This window comes from Peromyscus californicus, unplaced genomic scaffold (assembly GCF_007827085.1).
Source record: "Peromyscus californicus insignis strain IS unplaced genomic scaffold, ASM782708v3 Scaffold_21__1_contigs__length_65335640, whole genome shotgun sequence".
In the NCBI taxonomy this organism is placed as follows: domain Eukaryota; kingdom Metazoa; phylum Chordata; class Mammalia; order Rodentia; family Cricetidae; genus Peromyscus; species Peromyscus californicus.
The window spans coordinates 42,464,529-42,483,734 of NW_026294514.1; the positions used below are offsets into that span (position 1 = coordinate 42,464,529).

The window sequence follows — 19,206 nt, forward strand, 5'->3', positions numbered from 1 at the left end:
AATATGTAAAATACCTGCTTTTTATAGATGATTACTTAAAACATGAAGCAACTCCATTTCTGTCTAATTTTTTATTATGAACACAATAAAGGTTTGTTTTTTTTAATAGAAAGACTTCAGTGAGGACTTCACACTAACTTCACGTCTGTGTACTGCTAATGTCATAGTTTATCTTAGCATACATTTGTAAATAAATCCTGTCAAATCAAGACAAAAATCATTTCCACAAATATCATTTGTAGTTTCACATATCCATTTCAGGGTTTCAGGATAAAAGCCCCTCTTTCCTCCCTTTCACAATGTATTTTCTTCAAAGCATTCTATCTTAGGATAGAATTAGTCTCTTTTTGCTAACAAAACACACTTTTTTCTCCTTGAAGAATTTCTTTCAAAGCTGTTTCATTTCATCTACTATTCCTACATATGTATTTAGTAGTTATGACATTTAGCCATTAGTAATTCTTACTTTAAAATGATAGCTAAATAATAAACATAAATAATTTGTTATTAAATGTTATATATCATAATTTAAATTATATATAATTTGTATTTATATAACATATAAATTAAATAGTAAAAAAAGAATAATATTAGTATATGTCAGCATTCCATATGCTAATGAATTTTATAAAAACACCCTAGAACCATGTATGTTCATAGTAAAAAAAAAATTATGTATCAAAAGAATGTGCTTATTAACACATACAGATATATTGAATATCCTTGGGAAAATAGGAAACCAAAAATTTAGACCCAAATACTTCATTTTACTTAGAAATGATCCAGATTGCAATTTACCAAGAAGATTCTGAAAGCTACATTAGGCAAATTTATAAGAAATAATTCTTGAAATATAAGTTGTCAGAATGACTTGCTAATTTAAATCAAGTCTATTTTTATCATCTTAAATGTCTATCAAATATAACATCAGTTTATTTGACTAATAAAACAAAGTAGAATTCTACCATACTTTAATCATACTCAGTGCTGCTAATTCAGCAAGTTTTATTAATATGTAGTTTTACAACTTAACCAACAGTTTTAAACCAGTCTCATTTACTGAACATCTAAGTCACCTTGAATGAATAAACACCTGAATGACTTTGAACATTTGAATTCCTATCTAGGAACTGACATCCCCTAGTACCATGATGAAGTTCCTTTGTTAATTTGGTGATGCCATCTAGAGGTAGGGGGCAGTCACATGTGCATAAAATCTATAGGTATTTATGTGCTTAAATAGACAGATACAAATAGGGATCCTACAGCACTGTTGTAAGTTTTTGTCCATGTATCATGTTTAAACACACACACACATACAAAACTACTAATTGTGTGTGTGTGTGTGTGTGTGTGTGTGTATAAAAGTTGATTCTTGCCTTTGTTTCATTTTATATTTTTATCTAAAAATTGTTTCTGGCAGATAAAAGAAATTGCTACTTGCTCAATATAAAGACTAAAGTTTTGACCAATTTTCTCTGATGTTACACGTGCTCTTTTGCAAATGCGAGCTAATTTTTGTTTCTAATTAGCCTTTTATTTTCTAGCCTCAGACAGGTGGGTTTGGGAGCATCTCTGAGTCCATTGAGAGCCTATGAGGCAGTAGGGGAGGGCTTTGCTTTTACTACAGCATGGAGGACACAGTGAAGAGAGAGGTTTGGGGAGGGGCCACTTGGAGATGTTTGAGCTTTCTGGGAGAAATTATTGAGAATCTACATGTTCCTTAGTCAATCATATCAGCAAGAGCAGCTGTATACAGAACTGATGTGTAGTGAAGGGGTGTAGTCAGCAAGGACATGAGAAGGCACCATTCAGTCAGCTGAGAACCCAAGAAAGGGATCCAGAAGAAGCCTGGATTTCAGTCCAGGCAGAGGATCTCACTGCCCAGAAAGGCCCTCCAAAGGAGAGGACTAAGAGAGTGACTTGGTTGTAGGGAGCATGTGTTGCCCTGTTAGTATTCACCCCAGTGTGCAAAAGTGTCCCTAGCTCCCCAAAACTGAAATCCTTGCCATAAAGATAGCCCAGGGAAATGGAAGGACCCAGGCAACCAAACTGAGTAAAAAAAAAGACAGGTGAGGCGGGTGGGACATTCTGGAAAAGATCCTTTTTTTTTTCTAGACTTGATTGAACCCCCTGGGACCTGGCAATATTTGGTAGGATGCTGCTCACAGATAGGATGCTTATGTGTTCTAGTTTCCTTTTGTTGCTATACAAAACAATCTACCCAAAGTCATATGGAAGAAAAGGGTTTATTTCATCTACTTCCAGGTCACGGTCATTCTTTGAGGGAAGTCAGGACAAGAATCTGAAGGCAGGAATGCATGCTATTCTGTGCAGCATTAACCTTCAACCAAGGAACTCTTCTCAGCCAATGAAGTGTGGCAGGAAGCAGAGGGGTTGTTTGCTAGCTGGTTCTCTATCTAGCCAAATCATTGGCTCATGCTTAAATAGCTTTCTGATTAGTGCAGAACCACCTGCCTAGGAATGATGCTGCCCATAGTGAGCACACATATAAAATACACACACATATAAAACTCTAGAGAGTTGTATGTGTGCTTTCCTCACATTGGAAGCTTTCCATTGCCCACAGTTTTCTTTGTGCCCAGTTTTTCCTTTGCTAACTGGAAAGGTCTGCTTTTCAAAAAGCAAACACACCTGTTCTCCATGTAGCAGCTGTGCCCAGGTGTGTCTGTCATTCTTTGAACATACCTAGAACATCGCCTTGGTATGACTCCAAATAACTAGGTCTCTAGGCCAGAGCTGACCACTTAGGGAACAGGACTGTGGCTCCTGCATTCCCTGGCTGCATGCCTCTGAGTAGTATATCATAATCTCAGGTTGTCTTCACAGGAGCAGCTGAACCTATCTAGAAGTAGACGGCTGGCTGAAGTGTTTCCATATTTTCTTGTAGAAAAGAATCCCACTCAAGTCTAATTTATAGACATTCTAGTAGAGACCTTTATAGGTTCCCTGCTTCTAAGACTGGATGATGATGATGATAATGATTACTGTTATTATTATTTGGAGAGTATCTGCTGTATTCTCAGTTGTTAGTTATATAGTGGCAGAAGACAGAGACTAGCAGACCCATCTGCTCTGGAAGAAAAAGGTTCTGTGTTCTACTGGGTGACTTCTTACCATCAGAGGAGATCCCAAGAAGGCTGAACAGAAGGAGAGCTGTGTCATGACTTAGAAAAGAGAATTTTAGAAGCAGTTTTGGAAGGGATGAGAAAGGATGACCATGAAAGAGAGTGGAAACTGCCCCTTGCTGCTGGGATGTGAATCCAAGGAGGAGGGGAAGGGAAGGCTGGGAGACAGGTTGGCACCTGAAAAGCACTTGCTTTAGTGGAGAGGGCCTGAAGATTTCTCCCTAGGTTGATGAGGGGTGAGGTGCTTTGAAAGGGTTGCTACTCTTGGGATGTTGACAGGAAGTGGGTTTAGCAGCCCTTCCAGAGGAGTCTGGACTGTATGGTTTTTCATACATTCCTGCCTGCCTAAGAGTCACAGGAAGGCTGATCTACTGGGACCAGGTACAAAAGAATCAGGTGATAGAGCTAAGAACTGACCTTGGTCCAAATCCACTGGGGACAGAGGGTCCAACATACTATGATTTTCTCATCTGTGTGCTGATACCCACATGGCTAGGAATGATGAACTTCAAACTGTTTTATAGGTGAAATGAATGTTTGGGGATATTTTCCAGTCTAGTTATCGAGGGTTGCACTGAAATGGATTTGCATGTTGAATATCCTTTACCCAAACCACTTAAAAGCAAGCATGTGTTGGAATATTTTAAAGATTTTAGAATATCTTTGTATATGCATAATCTTGGCAATGGGGTGTGAGTGTAAATGTGGATTCATTCACATTTTATGTATCACTCATATGTATAAACTGAAGGTAATTTCATGCATCATGTTTGGGTGCTTGGTGCTCGTGTGCTTGGCTTATAGCTTGTCCCATAAGTTGTACAATTTTCTAACTTTTATATGATGTTGGCTCTTAAAAATATTTTAGATTTTTCAGACAGACTGGGGTGCTAACTTGATATTCTCTCTCTCTCTCTCTCTCTCTCTCTCTCTCTCTCTCTCTCTCTCTCTCTCACACACACACACACACACACACACACACACACACACACAGAGTGAGTTTGGGAGTGTATGTGTGTGTGTGTTTGGAAGTGTGTGTGTGTGTGAGTGAGTGTGTATTTGGGAGTATATGTGAGTGTAGGAGTGTGTGTGTGTGTATGTGTGTGTGTGTGTTTGGGAGTATATGTGTGTATGTGAGTTTGGGAGTGTGTGTGTCAGTGTATGTCTGAGTTTCTGTGTGTGTGTGTGTGTGTGTGTGTGTGTGTGTGTGTGTGTGTGTGTGTGTGTGTTTGGGTGTGTTTGGGTGTGTTTGTCTGATGAGAAACAGCAGTAATCAATGTCTTTCATAAGAAAAAAGCTCCTCATTTCCAATGTAGTCCTTCTAATTTATTCAAATCTCACTAGTCTTCCTGGTCTTTATTAATATTGGGGTCCTCTGGTATAGATAAGCCTAAAATAATTGATATCATTTTTATGTAATAAAAAACAGTAGCATCAAAGTTGAGATGCAAAGGGTGGGAGAGAAGAATTCTTCGATAGAAGTTGAATTCTCAAGCAAACAGCTCTGAAGGTTACATGGCTGTGGTTTTATTAATGCAAATAACATTAATTTAATTTAATGATGGTGTCACAAGTCTGCTGTGTGGGGGACAGTAACACCAAGCTCACTGCTCTTGCTACCATGATCACTGAAAGTCCAAAGACAAGCTGGAGACTGGTGGGGCTTTGTGGAAGAAACAACACCACTGGAATTCCAGGCAGAGGCTCCACCCTGTGTGGGCTGGGGACCCCTAGGACAGACAGAGAAGGTGGCAAGGCTAGAAGGGGTTGTGTGGTGTAGAGAGCTGGCCTGGGCTTTGGAAATGGAAGTCCATGCCAGTCAGGAGCCCACAAGTCTCCCCATACCCAAAACAGAGAAAATGCCACCTCATAGAACCTGTGTGAGTGTTCACCTGAGAAGACCCTGGCACATAAATTTTAAGGGCAACCCTTTTAATCAAAGATAGTGGGGTTTCCAGAGCCTCTGGAACAAGGTAGAGAAGACATTGAGCTTAGGGAAGTTTTTCAGAGGTCTTCAAAGACCAAAGAATTATGTTATTCTTGAGTAAGGAGTAATTTGATTGCATCAGTGAAACAGTTCTTAGAATTGTAAGTTAATAAATTAATCCTGAGCATCAGTGGTCCTTCCTTGCCCTGCTCTGTGAGGAGCCATTTAGAACATTTTGCATACTAAGCATTGTGAACACAGTGAATTATTGCTGGCCTCCAACTAATAATGAGTTTTTCCTGTGCTACTGGTATTAAAATTCATTGTTCCTTGTTTGCAAAGCACTTCCAACTCTAATTCTGTTCTGCTTGGGCTCATGTGGGTGTCGGTTTACAGTCGCTGGGTCCCCAGACTTGGACACCATTCTTCAAAACAGTCTGTACACAGCCCAAAGACTCCTGGCGGCGAGAGGATACTTGAGGGCATAATGAATGGATTCTGGTTATTATCTGGTCTTATCTGCCCCAACCTACAAAATGCTAAATTACCAGTCCCTTTCTGCCCCAGCCCCTTTACCCGTTTTTTTTTTGTCTGAACAATGGGAGAAGTTTCCTAACAAACTTTGCATGGCATCCAAGTCCTGCCTAACTCTAGTTCCTTGACACCTGTTTCAAGTGTGATGCAGAAATTAGGGAATATTCCACAGACTGAGCAGAACCATCCTTTATGGACACAGCTGTCCCATATTGACAAGTGCCTCAGGAGATGGTCCTGTATGGCCTTTGGAATCCTTTGAATTTCTTGAATTAGAAATAAGGATCAGTGAAACTTGTCCAGCTTGGGCAAGCCCAGCATCACCCCCAGAGTGTGTCTATTGGGACTGTATTTTTGGTAGCTGGGAAATAGTACAGAGGAAATGTTGCATACCAATTAGTGGTATTAAAATATATATTATGCACAGCTCTGTATGGGGGCTTCAAAGTCTCCTTGACAACATCATTTAACTTCTTACTGTTCTTTTCACATTGCAAGTATAAATATCTAATATGTTTTTGTTCAAAACATCAATTAGGCATCAGCGTAATCTTTATTAATACAGATTTGTTATTACAAGGAGACCGCTGAGCTGCGGTAATTTGCACAGCAGGAACAATGAAATATCTTCTCTCTTGATTCTATCCCGGATTGCCAGGCTTCTCTCTCTCTCTCTCTCTCTCTCTCTCTCTCTCTCTCTCTCCCCCCCCCCCCCACAGAGCACACACATCAAAAACCTTCCATGATGCCCTTTACAATAACAGAGAAATCTTTAAAGCCTTTATAAGCACAAACAATCTTTTTCTCCCATGACGAACACAGCGGAAAGGGCCCACTGGGAAGTGTATCTACTCATGACGAGTGGGTGTTCTAGTTGCGGGTCCCACTTTTAATTTCTTGACTTCTTTTCCCTTGTGTAGCTAGAACTCCCCACTTCCTGCGGATTCAGAACGTGGAGGTGAACGCCGGCCAGTTCGCTACCTTCCAGTGCAGCGCCATAGGCAGGACCGTGGCTGGGGACCGGCTCTGGCTGCAGGTATGTGCACCAGCTTTCCTTGTCCCGACAGACAGCAGGACAGCCACATCATCCTGGGGGAGAGACTGGAGACACCAAGGCAGTCACTGTTCTAGAGCATCCTGTCCACATCAGTTAGATATTAAGGTTTCCAACCTCAGCTAGGCCATTTTCTTTACTGGTCTTTTTGGAATTTCTCTGTTTCCCATTGCTTTTTCTTGATGATCTCCTATGACAGATTTTTGTCAAATTAGATTTAGCAGAGAACCTTAAATTCTAAACTACAACGCCTCTCTAGTCTTCCACTGAAGAAAAACAAGCCAAATATTTTTACTCCATTCTCTCTCCCCACCCCCACGCCACACACAGCAAGACAGAGAGAAAGGAAGAGCTTGCTTTTGTGGTCCTTTCTGTAAACAGCACGTTTAAACAGCTCTCGTTAGTTTCAAGCATTTAAGTTATGTGTGTATATGCATATTCATATAATCATGGCCCGTCCGTGCCGCTGAAGTCCTTCAAGTCCTGCTCTGTACATTCTGTGTGATGCACAGTCCCTTGAACCTGTGCCCACTCTGAGGGGTTCTGGTACATTGAGTAATGTCAGTGACCTTCTCTTCCGCACAGAATGCCACTCCCTTCCTTAGACTTTGGGGATATTTTTTTTTGGGGGGGGGGGTGTTCTTCTCCTCGATGACCTGCAGTCACGCTGCATCTTGTTTCTTTTAAGTATTAATCTACGGGCTGCTCCTCCCTCAACTCTCCTGGAATACCTTTTCCCCTTTCTTTGCTTCTCTTGTTCTCTGGGGGAGTTTCGGTGGTCTGTTTTTGCAGTGCTGGGATCAAGCTAGGGTCCTTGTGCATGCCAGACTGGCACTCCCCCAAGAGACACAGCCCCAGGCGTTTTACATTTTTATTTTATCATTTTACTTATAATTTTGAGTTTGCTACCAAGCTGAAGTACTGTGTGTTTGAACCCTTCCATATCCGCTGTCTCACGATAGGCAGCTACCATGGTCTTGTTTCCCTTCTCCCATCAGTCCCATCCCCGCCTCTTACCGTACTTTGCATTTCTACCATGGCATGGTGACTGGGAGGTGTCACATTTATATGATTTTTAAATCCTTTATCCCTTTTAATCGCCATGGTTCAGCTGGTTGTTTGTGTTGCTCCGTTTTCTGGAGGGAGTGGAAAGTAGCTGAATGTCAGTGGTAGGCTGTCAGGTGGGAATGTGGTCTGAGGAGGAAGCATCTCATGGCCGCCGCACAGAGCATGCCTTACCCTTCTGCCTGATGTCACCTTGTTCTCCTGTGTCCTAGTCTTTGTCCAAGACCTTTGTGCCAGGAAGGAGGGATGGGTAGAGAACTTTAGAATCACACGTTTTCAATCCATCCTTACTTTTTTCTTTGTTTCTGAAAGTTTTGCAATCACTACCCTAAAAGCCTTTTGTAGCATGTGAAGACTGACGTAAGCGTTTAACTTTTTCTTTTCTTTTTATCCCACATCTCAGTTCTTGTAAATGATCATGCTTGGGACATAGGCTTGCTGCCTGAGTGGGTGGATGTTTGTGTTAATGAGATCCAGATCGGCTGTCTGTTGTGCTTGATGAAGGAGATAGACATGTTTTATTGACATTTTCCACAAAGCGTTTACCACCTTTTAAAAATGACACTGTTATTTCCATCATTACCTGTACAGTTATTAATTATTTACGGAAAACTAGTTTATGGCTTTTGCTTTTCTTGTGCACATCACTTGGGAGGGGACTATGAAAAGTGTGAACTCCCAGGTCCGAAATCATAGGGCATAATCCCAAGGACTCACTGGCACATGAAGGACAAAATTTGATCCTAGATTTTTCCCAGATTTGGGATGCTCTGCTTCAACCCCTTAATTTGGGATTTCAATCTTTAATCCATCACTAGTAGTGGAAGTGGTGGTTTTAAACAGTGTTTAGCGTGATATGAGGAGAGAGCTGATTTCTGTTTTGAGGTGGGAGAGAGGTGCCTTGCAGTAGACTTTTCCATCCTGCCTCTCTATGCTTACCTTGGGAGATTAAGGGATTTCAGGCTTACTCCCTGGTTCTGATTTAGTGGGTCCATATGAGGGGCACATCATTCAGTATTTCATCAAATGCTGTCTAAGTGATTCCATTGTGAAGCAAGGGTTGAAAGTAACTAACCTGAAGCAAAATTTAATGGTATAGTATTTAATGGGTATAGTAATTTAATGGGCATAGTAAATTGGAATGAAAAAGCAAACGTAACATGTAACTGGTAAACAGTAGTCCCTGGATGTCCCTGGAGTTTGGGGTAAGGAGCCTATAGGTAACACAGTCCTCAGATGCTTGAGCTCCCTGTGTAGAATGGCAGAGTGTTTGTATGTAACCTGTACACACAGTCTCATACACTGAGATAATCTCAAGATTACAATAACTTCTGTAATGTTAACACTGTGCATTGATGGCTGTGCTCAACTTCTCAGGAGCTAAGGACAAGGACAGAGCCTGGGTGTCTTCAGTAAACATCTTTTTTGTGATTTTTTTTGTCCTATTGTAGGATTGAACTATAGAGCCAGACTGGCCTGGAACTTCCTGTGTAGCCCAGGACACTTTTCTTCCCCAGCCTCCCATAGGCTAGAACTAGAGACATGAGCCACAATACTGGCTTTCAAAATAGTCTTGGTTTGTTGTTTTCTTCAGTGTTTGGGCACAGAGCCTGTGGATTTGGGGGCCATGTGTATGTAGACATCTCAGTATGCTTTTCATGTCCAACTTTGTGTCCAAGGCTTCTCTATTTTTCATGTTCTGAAACATAATTTCATGTTTTGAAGCATTATAATATTGATGAATCCATTCCTGTCTGACCCTGTGACATTTTCCTTTTTCTCTTTCCCAGACCTTTTTTGTTTCTAATCTTCCTATATCGTCTGTCTTTGTCATACCTGAAAGTCTCCATGTGCCTAGGTCAAGATGGGGCATGATAGCCCCAAGATGGGGCATTATAGTCATAGAATTTACATGACTCTGGATTTTTAAGTAAATTTTAATTTGTCCTGCTCTCAGGATGCTGTTTGGTTTGTGAGTCTTGTGATGATCAAGTAATCCTACTATGTAATTATTGATGACTTCTGTTTGAGTAGGCATTTTGTGGGAAAGTGTTTATCTTATGGAGAAGACTCATACACAGAATTATTAAAATCTTCTAAAAATTACTTTCAGTCTATGTGCATAAGGTGAAATGTAACTGAATATCTTCTGTAGATACAGATGTCATTTTTAATTATATTATGTGTATATGTGCATGTTTGTGTATAAGTATGTGTGCATATGTGTAGGTAGGTGCCTGCATGTGGGTATGTGTATATGAAGGCAACCAAAGTTGACTTCATATGTCTCCCTTGGTCACATGTCTTGGTCTTTGTCTCCTACTGTATTTATTGAGTTGGGGTCTGCATTCGAACCTGAAATTCACCAGTCCCATCTAGCCTAGCTAGCCAGTTTGCTCCCTGGATCCCCTGTCTGTGTCCATAGTGCTGAGAATGCAGTGTGGTTTCTGAGGATCAAAATTCCAGTACTCAAGCTTGCATGGCAAGTCCTTTATCCACTCAGCCATTTCCCTAGCCCTAGATCTTATTATTAAGAACTCATTATCTATATGCAAACATCTGAAAATCTGAACCAAGCTGAACACTAACTTCTTCTTCAAACATTTCTGATGAGGAATATTCCACACACAGTGCTTCTGGAGCTGTAGCAGTTACAAAGTGGTTTTCTGCATGTCATCTCACTAGGGTCTTTAAAGTAATTCTGAAATCCATGCACAAAATGAGTACTAAAAAATATTTTTTTGATTCCTCTATAGTGTAAATCTCCCAGGAATAAAGCAAAATTTAGAAATCTAGGATGGATGTTTATTTGGGGCCACAGCAGTGCTTTCAAGGGTAGCCGTCATCAAACTGTCTTTTGTGTGTGACAGCCTTTAGAACACCCACAGTAGGCAGTGGGCACAATTTTTCTTGTGTACCTACTGTGGTATCTGTCTATTTGACAGATAAGGGACTGAGAGTCAGCCCTCTCAGTCACTGGGGTAAACTGTGTAGTTAGGAATAGTGGAAACCTGTGTGTCTACTTCTGTTGCACTGCTGTGTACATCAAACTCTGTTATCCTCCCTGAAATGTGGGTGAACTGGCGATATGTACCTCAAAGAGTTTGGCAATAACCCCGTCACACAATTAACATCAAGGGCCTGACCTGCGGGAAGATGTCTGTGTGTCTATGTGTATTCCAGGTACATGTTGGTCCACACCTACATGAAATGTCCAAGGATTTAATTGTTTGAAACAAACTTCAAATAGCACCTTTGTGGTCGTTATCACAAAATATTAATATTAATAAATCTAACAAAACATAAGTAATAATGAAAACCGTGAAAGATTTCACTTTCATGTGTGTGCACATATCTGTGTTTGTGTCAATGTATGCTGTGGGTGTGATGTTGCTCTTGGAGGCTAGAAGAGTTCATTGGATCCCCTGAAGCTGGAGTTACAGGCAGTTGTAAGCCGCTAGATGTGGCATTGGGAACCAAACTTGAGTCTTCTGGAAGAGCAGGAAGGGCTCTTCACTGTTGAGCTGACTCTCCAGCTCCTGGGAGAGATCCTTTTATCACTATGACAGACACATCTCACCGTGGGGATGAGGCTAGTATCAATGTGGGTGGAATTTTTCTAAACTGCAGAACTAAATAAAAATAAAATAAAACTCAGTGGGATGAGCGCCCATCTTTATACCTGCAGAGTCTTAAAGGCAGCATTGTGTGCAGTGTAAGCTGTGATTATGAAGTTCTTGCAGATGTTTGATAGGTGTCATCAGACACGGCAGTGAGTGCATTTAAATACGGCATTTTCCCATGCAAGACACTGAAATCAAATGTGTTTATGGAAACCAACCAAGTACCCAAAATGGGACCTTATTTCATGTTGTTACCAACTTTTGAACACTTTTTCTTTTGAACACTTTTTAATACTGATATTGAAAACACCTCAGAGAATGTATGTGTATATTCACACACACAACAGAATTAAAAGATTCTTTTGCATGTTTTCATGTATACTTACTCCTTTTGATGCCTTTGTGCTTTCATGAGGGATTTCTGAGTTGTTTTTATGATGTGGTCATTGACTCTTGAAGCTATGTATGGCTATATGAAATTTGATGGTTATTATAAGTAAGTCAACAACATAGTGTTTTCAAATGATTTTATGGTATGCATCAGTTCCTAAAAATAGAAAAGGAAATAGGATGTAGTTACTGTGGCCAGCAAGACTACTTATTGAATTAAAGTACTTGTTACCAAGCCTCATGCTGTGAGTCCAATCTAGACCTACATGTTGGAAAGAGAAACCCAATCCCTGCTTAAGTTGCCCTCTGACCTGGACATGCCTGCTATGGTACCTATGCAGGAGCACATGCAGACACATACATGCACTCATGCCTGCATGTAAACACAAAACAAGCAAGTTTTGATTTAAAAATGCAGTTACTATGAAGTAGGCTTTAAAAACACCAGTATCATCCAGCACCTGGAATACTACAGTGATTGTCGGATACTTGCTGATATGTGGGGCTTTCTGTGCCTTGGTAGATGAAAAGTCTTCTCCAGGTGAACCTCGGAGGCCACTTTATGGTGAGGCAAGCATCCTGAGATGCTTGCTTAGGCCCATGGCTTCTGTCAACAGAAAAGGTCTTAAATATGATGATGTAAGTGTTGATCCTTATGGAATGTCGTCTTCCGGTTTATAATGGACAGCAGATATCATACAAAGTGGTCCAAACCAACTAATAAAAACGGACCTCTGTTAGAGGCATTTCAGTGACATTCAGAACATCATTTTCCTAAGTCTTCATGCTTCAGCCCTTTCCCCTAGGTTATTTTTCCATTATAACACTCTCTCAAAGTTGTGTTTTCTAAAATTATTGTCATATGACGTGATAAAAGTCATAGAAATACACCTGTAATAAGGCCATTCTACTTGAGCTCACCCCTGCCTGCACCCGTGCCAGAGTAGTGGCTGTGTGAACCCGCCCCTTCCACCGTTTATAGAAATCTAATCCCATGTAAGCTCCTAATTTGGGAATGTTTTTCTTAGAGGAAAAATTATAACCTCACTTGGATTTTAAACCTCTTTTTTAGTTGTTGGTCTAGAAATGGATGTAACGTTTTTCTTTTGATAGTTTGTTGTATGATGCTATTTAGCTAGTTATCATCAACCCAATCTGGAAAAAAAAAAGTATTACTTCCGAATTTAATAATTTCTTGTAGTTTTTTCCTGAGCTCAAGCAATCTTAGATGCTTTTAGTTAGAGAGAGGAAGACAGAGAGGAAGAGAGAGACCAAATTGATTCTCATAAGCAGCCTCCCTGATCTACTGCACTGCGCCTGTCTTGTGAACAAAAGAATGAGATCATTGGAACAGTGCTTGTATCACTGATTTCCACGGGGGCTAGAAAAATATATAATGTCTTTTACAGAGCACTGCTGGGTGGTAGGTACTCTGCTACGTAATATTTGAGCTTTGATTTTTGGTTTATTGGCATTTTTTTTTATTGATCTTTGCAGAACTTTATTCCCACGTATAGAAGACGCAGCTGAGGCCTGGGGAGTTCTGTTCACTTTTCTAGGGGTGCATTGGTGATATCAAGAGCTAGGATTAATACTCAGACACCTGTATCTAGAAACTGTCTCCCAACCCACAATGCTCCTTACATAGTAGAGTGGGAAACTTAGACTTTTGTCAAGGATTCATGAACCTTGGAAAAGAAGTTAAATTGTCAATTAAATTAGAGTTTTTAACTTGTGTTTATGTGTGAGCTCACATGTTCCTTGCTCTGGCTGGGTGAGGTAGGACTGGTCACATGTGGTCTACAGTGGCTTTTAGCTTCATTTATAGATAATGGGGGAAAATCACAACTGTATATCAGAACCGTTTTGTTATTAAGTATAAAAGCTACAAAATGATTTGTAAAGAGGTAAAATTATGGTGCCTTCAGCAAGCTTAACTTGAGTATTTTACACCATATATATTAAAGCATAAACTTAACATCACTTACCACGCAGAAAATACCAGGAACAGAGAAAGTGGACTGTCTGCTGTTGCTACAGGAACCATTTACTGTCTAAATCAATGCTGAAAATCACATCCATTATTGTTTTAGTCGGTTACCCATCTACAGCTGCATCTATTTGACAGATGTGAGCGTTCAGACAGAGCCCACTGAGAGTCTTCCTGCTGCTCGCACCGTGTGTTTCCACCTAGTGCAGTTTGGGGTTACTTTAATTTAAGGAGAAAGGTTTTCTTTATGTCCCTGAGAGCATACGAGTTATCTAGAGTGATCCTGGAATGATCTAAGTACCCAAGGTCATTTAGTGGTTTCATGTCACTTGGTCAAAGGAAGCCTTAAGAGCTGGTGCATGTTTGGGGTGAAGCCGCAGAAATTAGGGTGATGGTGGGGGAGCTTGCTGAATAGCAGCCATAAGGCTGGGATTGGAAATTGGGCTTTGAGTTTGGTCTAGAAGTCAGGATGGATCCAACCAGAGTGCAGAAGGGGGCTCCCCATGCACGCAAGCATGCACGCACGCGCATGCGCACCTTTGGCCTATGAACTCTTAAACCTCTCAAAGCTTTCTTTTCCTGTGTTTGTTTTTGTTTTTCTCATGCTCGTCATGGGGTTTACTTGTTTATCCTGCTTCCAAGAATCTGAGGCTCTCCCATGAGAAACGAAGGCAGGCGTGGCCCTGGCTCAGTTCCCAGAGGGAAAGCAGCAGATGCGAACATACTTCGTTGCTTCTCTGCAGTTTAGCAATTCAGTGTCTTCATTATCAAGCAGAAAAGGCCATGGGCCAGCGCAACTAGATCTGCTGAGCTATTCAAAAAGGTTCCATTTAGATGATGTAAGCTGATGGGAGATTTCCCCTGCCCTGCGATGGTCCTGAAAGGTCTCAATGGTGGGAATGTAGTGGGCATCTTACAGAAGGGCCTGCTTGAAAGTGGGTTGCCATAACTCTTCCTGCTGTGGGGGATTGGACAGTGTAGCTCATCCCCACCCATGTGACTGTGCAAGGACCCTGCCTGCCATCTACTAAGCTCAACCACTCAGAGCAGCTCCAAAATGCCTGAAATTGATTAATTTACTCAAACTGCTGCTCACTTCCTAGACCTCAATTTCCTTCAATCATTGCTCTGATTATGGCATAGATATTCCTGAAAGACTTAATGTGACTCCTTTTGGTGGTAAATCACTGCTCATTTAGAAGTTCTCGGTGGGCCCGTTGCCTAAAGAAGGTTGTAAGCATAATTGAAATTACTATCAGTACTTTTTTCCTGGCTTGCTCACATTGGAATACATGTATACTGTAAAAAGCACTGGGACTCACAAAGGGGCCGTATTTAACCCAGTGAGACCATTTCTTCTCAGGCACCGTCATTATGGGTCCTTTCATGAAGTACACAAAAGCTAGAGCAATGATCCTTTGACTACTCTGGACATGTGATTGTCACATTTTGCGTCTGTCTTGACTGTCTTGCGTGATCGACTGTATCATAAAGAACACTCCGGATTCTGTTCTTGGTCAGTGTGCACTGTGCTGTCTTTTTTTGTTAAGAGATGTTTAGTGGGGCTACCCTTCTCTCTCACTGGGAAAAATGGGGAGAAGTCACTTGAACAGCTTGCTAGCTCCACCCCAAGATGTGTTCTCACTGTTCAGCTGTGTAAATATAAGGAAGGTGGCCCTCCTCACAGACTCCTGACTTCTTGGTAATGCCCAAGGTTCTAACATATTACCCTATCTGGTCATTGCTGCCATAGAAAAGGCCCTCAGGGAGAGGGCCTTAGAAGCCTTTCAAAACTTCAACTGTGGTACAGGGATCCTCACAATTTCCAGTCAATTCCAGCCAGAGGAAGTGACTCTGGAGACCTGAAGGCTTCTGGAAATCAATTCATTTAATCCTTTAGTCGCTGCCTGAAAAACACATAGAGTTCTGGCCAGGCCTTCCCTGTGTGTGTCAGGAGGGCGGGCTTAGGTAGGGTATTCCTGTTTCTATAACTATTTCTGTCTCTTTTTGCCCATGGTACCTTGCATGCAGAGGGGGATGTGCTAGGGGAGTATTTGCTGCAGCTCGTCCATAGCACAGAGGGGGGACCAAGATCTCTTCCTGCTCCCCTCCTCTCCCTCCTCCTCTTGCCATGAACGCAGATGTGGATGGTCCTCGGAGCGTTCATCTAACAGCAGGCTCATCTGGAATCCCAAATGTTTACTGGATTTATCTGACTCTTGGACACCAAGAAACCAGGAGACTCTCACTGATGTGTAATGTCAGGATTTCAGAGAATAGGAAGAGAAATCCCTATCCAAAAGTGTTTTTGTTGTTGTTTTTCCCAGAGACCAGTTCACCCATTTCTGGCATTTCCCCTGGCTTCTCTCTATTCTCTTTTCAGCCTGTCCTATGTCCCTGACCATGCCTGACCCCTCCTCCCTGCAGGGCTCCCTCCCCTGTTGCTTTTCCCAGCTTTTCCAGACCCTTGATTCAGCCTGAACCCAGTTAACCACTACCACCCTGATTCTCCTGGAGATGCCTCGGTTTTTTGTTTGTTTGGTTGGTTGGTTGGTTGGTTTTCCTTCTGCTCCTACTTTGAATTAGGAACACTAGTCTTTAATTCCAAATGGATTTTTGGAATTAAATTAAATAATGGGATTTTTGTACTTATATAAAATTCTTGGTAGTATCATGAGCATAGATTTTACATATATATATATATGTGTGTGTGTATGTGTGTGTATATATATGTATATATACACATATATATGTATCTCACTATGAGTAATTGCTATATCAGATATTTAAATATGTTCTCATGCCTCCCCATGCAAAATACAGTTAGTAGCACCCACCAACTGTTTTCTGACATAGTTTTCAATATTCCCTTTTTGAAAACTCCACACTTATATTTCCTAAAGTTATTCATTTCAAGAAAACTTCTTCCTATACAGAGATCAATATATTTTATGCCCTGGTGTCTCATAGGCAATTATTTTTTAATCAAGTATTAATTTAGTCATTGACCGTTTCAAATGCATGTTTACTGTGTTCTTTCCAGGCCCCTTCCTTCCACTAAAGCCCCAACCCACTTCCACTATCATGGCTTTTGTTTGACTTTGTTTTCGTGTGACTCGCTGAGTTTAAGCAGGGCTATTCCCTTGGATTTGTGTGTGGAGCTTTGCGCAGGAGTGTGGGTAACTCAGTGGCTCCACCTCTACTTAAGCCAAAGGTTCCTGTTGCCCCAACAGTCAGCTGCCAGGAGGAGGGGCCAGACCCCGTGAGCCCCTCCCCAGTCCATGACTGAAGGTTGATGTGTCCAGTCCTGTGTAGCCCTGTGCTGGTCCCTGCAGCCGCTGTGAGTCCATGAGAACAATGTGTCAAGTCCCAGAGTCTGGGTTCCTTTGTTCTCCTCCCAATTGTGGGGTTCCTACATTCTCTGCTCCCTGTTCTGGCATAGTTTTCGAGTCTTAGAGGAATGATGGATGTTCCCTTAAGGGTTGAGCACTCAACAGCCATTTTTAAAAATAATAAAAGTGAGATTAATTTTCTTATTAAAATCCTATCTAGTAAGAAAAATAATTTCATCCTATAAAAGCCACATGATACCGCAAAATTAAATAGAAGCATCCTATTGAATATTTGGATTCTCATAACTGAAGTTCTTGTTATATGTATGTTTTATTCATCAGCTACCTAATAATATATAAAATATGAAAAGGTCTACAGACCTCACAGAATGTTAAAGAAAGATATAAACCTGTCTGTATGGTTTGGGCCATCATTTCAGATTTACTTAAAATAAAACTTGACATTGAAAAAAATCTACAATATACTAAAGTAATGATGATATTTATCTCTAATAAGAATATATAGTTTTTTAAATGTATTTTTTTCACACTAGTGAAGTATACGGTATTTGCCTTTTATGACTAATGCATTTCACTTAATATAACATCTTTAAGTATTTTCCACATTGTAGCATTTGTCAGAAGTTCCTTCCTTTCTAGAGCCAAATGAGATTTATTATGTGTGTGTATTACACCTTGCTCATTCATTCTCCCATTGGTGGAAAGTGAGATTGCTTCCATGTGTTGACCATTGGGGCTGGTGCTGCTTTGACCAATAATATCTAGTCTCTGAGGTCCTCTTTAGATTCTGCATTTGGACAGTAGGATTGCTGGGTCCTGTGATAATTTCACTTTTAGCTCTTTGTATAATAGTGATGTTTGTACAATAACCCCACCATTCCCTTGACCCATGTGCAAGGGTCCCAGTTTCTGGCATCTGTCCCGTGCTTGGTAGTTTCCATGTACCTGACAATAAGCCATCTTACCTACTGTGAACTGGTATGACTTTATGGTTTTGATTTGCATTTCCCTAATGATAGGTGATGCTGAACATCATTTCCTGTGCCAATTGGCCATGTGCATTTCTTCTTTAGAGAAACAGTCTTTTGCTCAATATTTAACTGAAAATTTTTATAGCTGTTGATGAATTGCAGGGTTTCAGCTATGTGATTTACAGAAGCTTTTCCCACATTACGGGCTGATACTTTACTTTCTCAACAGTTCCTTTTTGTTTACATACGCATGTGTGCATGGGTATTTGTGTGTGGACATGGGTGTGGCTGTGTGTGTGTGTGTGTGTGTGTGTGTGTGTGTGTGTGTGTGTGTGTGTAAGCCCGAGATTGACATTAGATGTTTTTCTTGATTGTTCCTCATATTGTCTATCAAGGCAGGGTCTCTCACAGAACCTACAGCCCTCTGTTGCTGCTCTAGCTATCCACCTTCCTCCAGGGATTCCCTGTCCCTGTGTCCTGGGCACTGGATCACAGGCGAGCTGCCACACCCACCTGGTACCTGTGTGGATCTGTTCTGGGGATCTGAACTCTAGTTCTAAAGCATGCACAGCAATGGATTTGTTCACCAAGCTGTGTCCTCATCCAAATAATGATTCTTTATGCACTGAAGTTTGTGGTTTTGATGCAGCCCTGATTACTTTCCTTTGGTCCCTATGATCTTGGCATCACAGTTAAGAAAACCAGGGCCAGATCCCAGATCATTAAAGTTTTTCCTTGATTGATGATATTAACTCTTGAGGTTAGGTGTTTGATTTAGACTCTTGCATGTGACAAATCTAAAAATCTAATTCCTTCTTCTTTTTTTTAAGCCAGTGGCTATCCACTTTCTCCACAACCACTGTTGAAAACACCATTCTTTCCAAACTGAGTGGTCTAATAATGCTGATGCACGTCAGTAGGTGGTACCTATGAGGGTTCATGCCTGGGCTCTCCAGTCTATTCCACCACTCCATGTCTGCCCTCATGCCAAGCCTACAATGGCTGTTTGATTAATGTTGTTTTCTACAAAGTTTTTGAGGTTGCAAAGTATGTGCCCACCGTTGGACTTCTGTTTTTGGCTTCATTGATAGCTTTGGATTAAACTCTTTGCAAAAGACTCAACATAACCTTAGATGTTTGCTGTGCAGCT

The 19,206-nt window shown here is 41.1% G+C and overlaps 1 protein-coding gene across 10 annotated transcripts in view; it reads left to right on the plus strand.

Annotated features, from left to right (window-relative positions):
* Nucleotides 1-19,206, plus strand: part of Ptprm (protein tyrosine phosphatase receptor type M) — a 715,625-nt gene that overhangs the window by 301,929 nt on the left and 394,490 nt on the right. For all 10 annotated transcript variants that reach the window (XM_052750180.1, XM_052750177.1, XM_052750181.1 and 7 more), the window contains exon 5: nt 6,531-6,646. In XM_052750180.1, the coding sequence (XP_052606140.1) occupies nt 6,531-6,646 (116 nt within the window). The remainder of the gene's footprint in view (nt 1-6,530; nt 6,647-19,206) is intronic.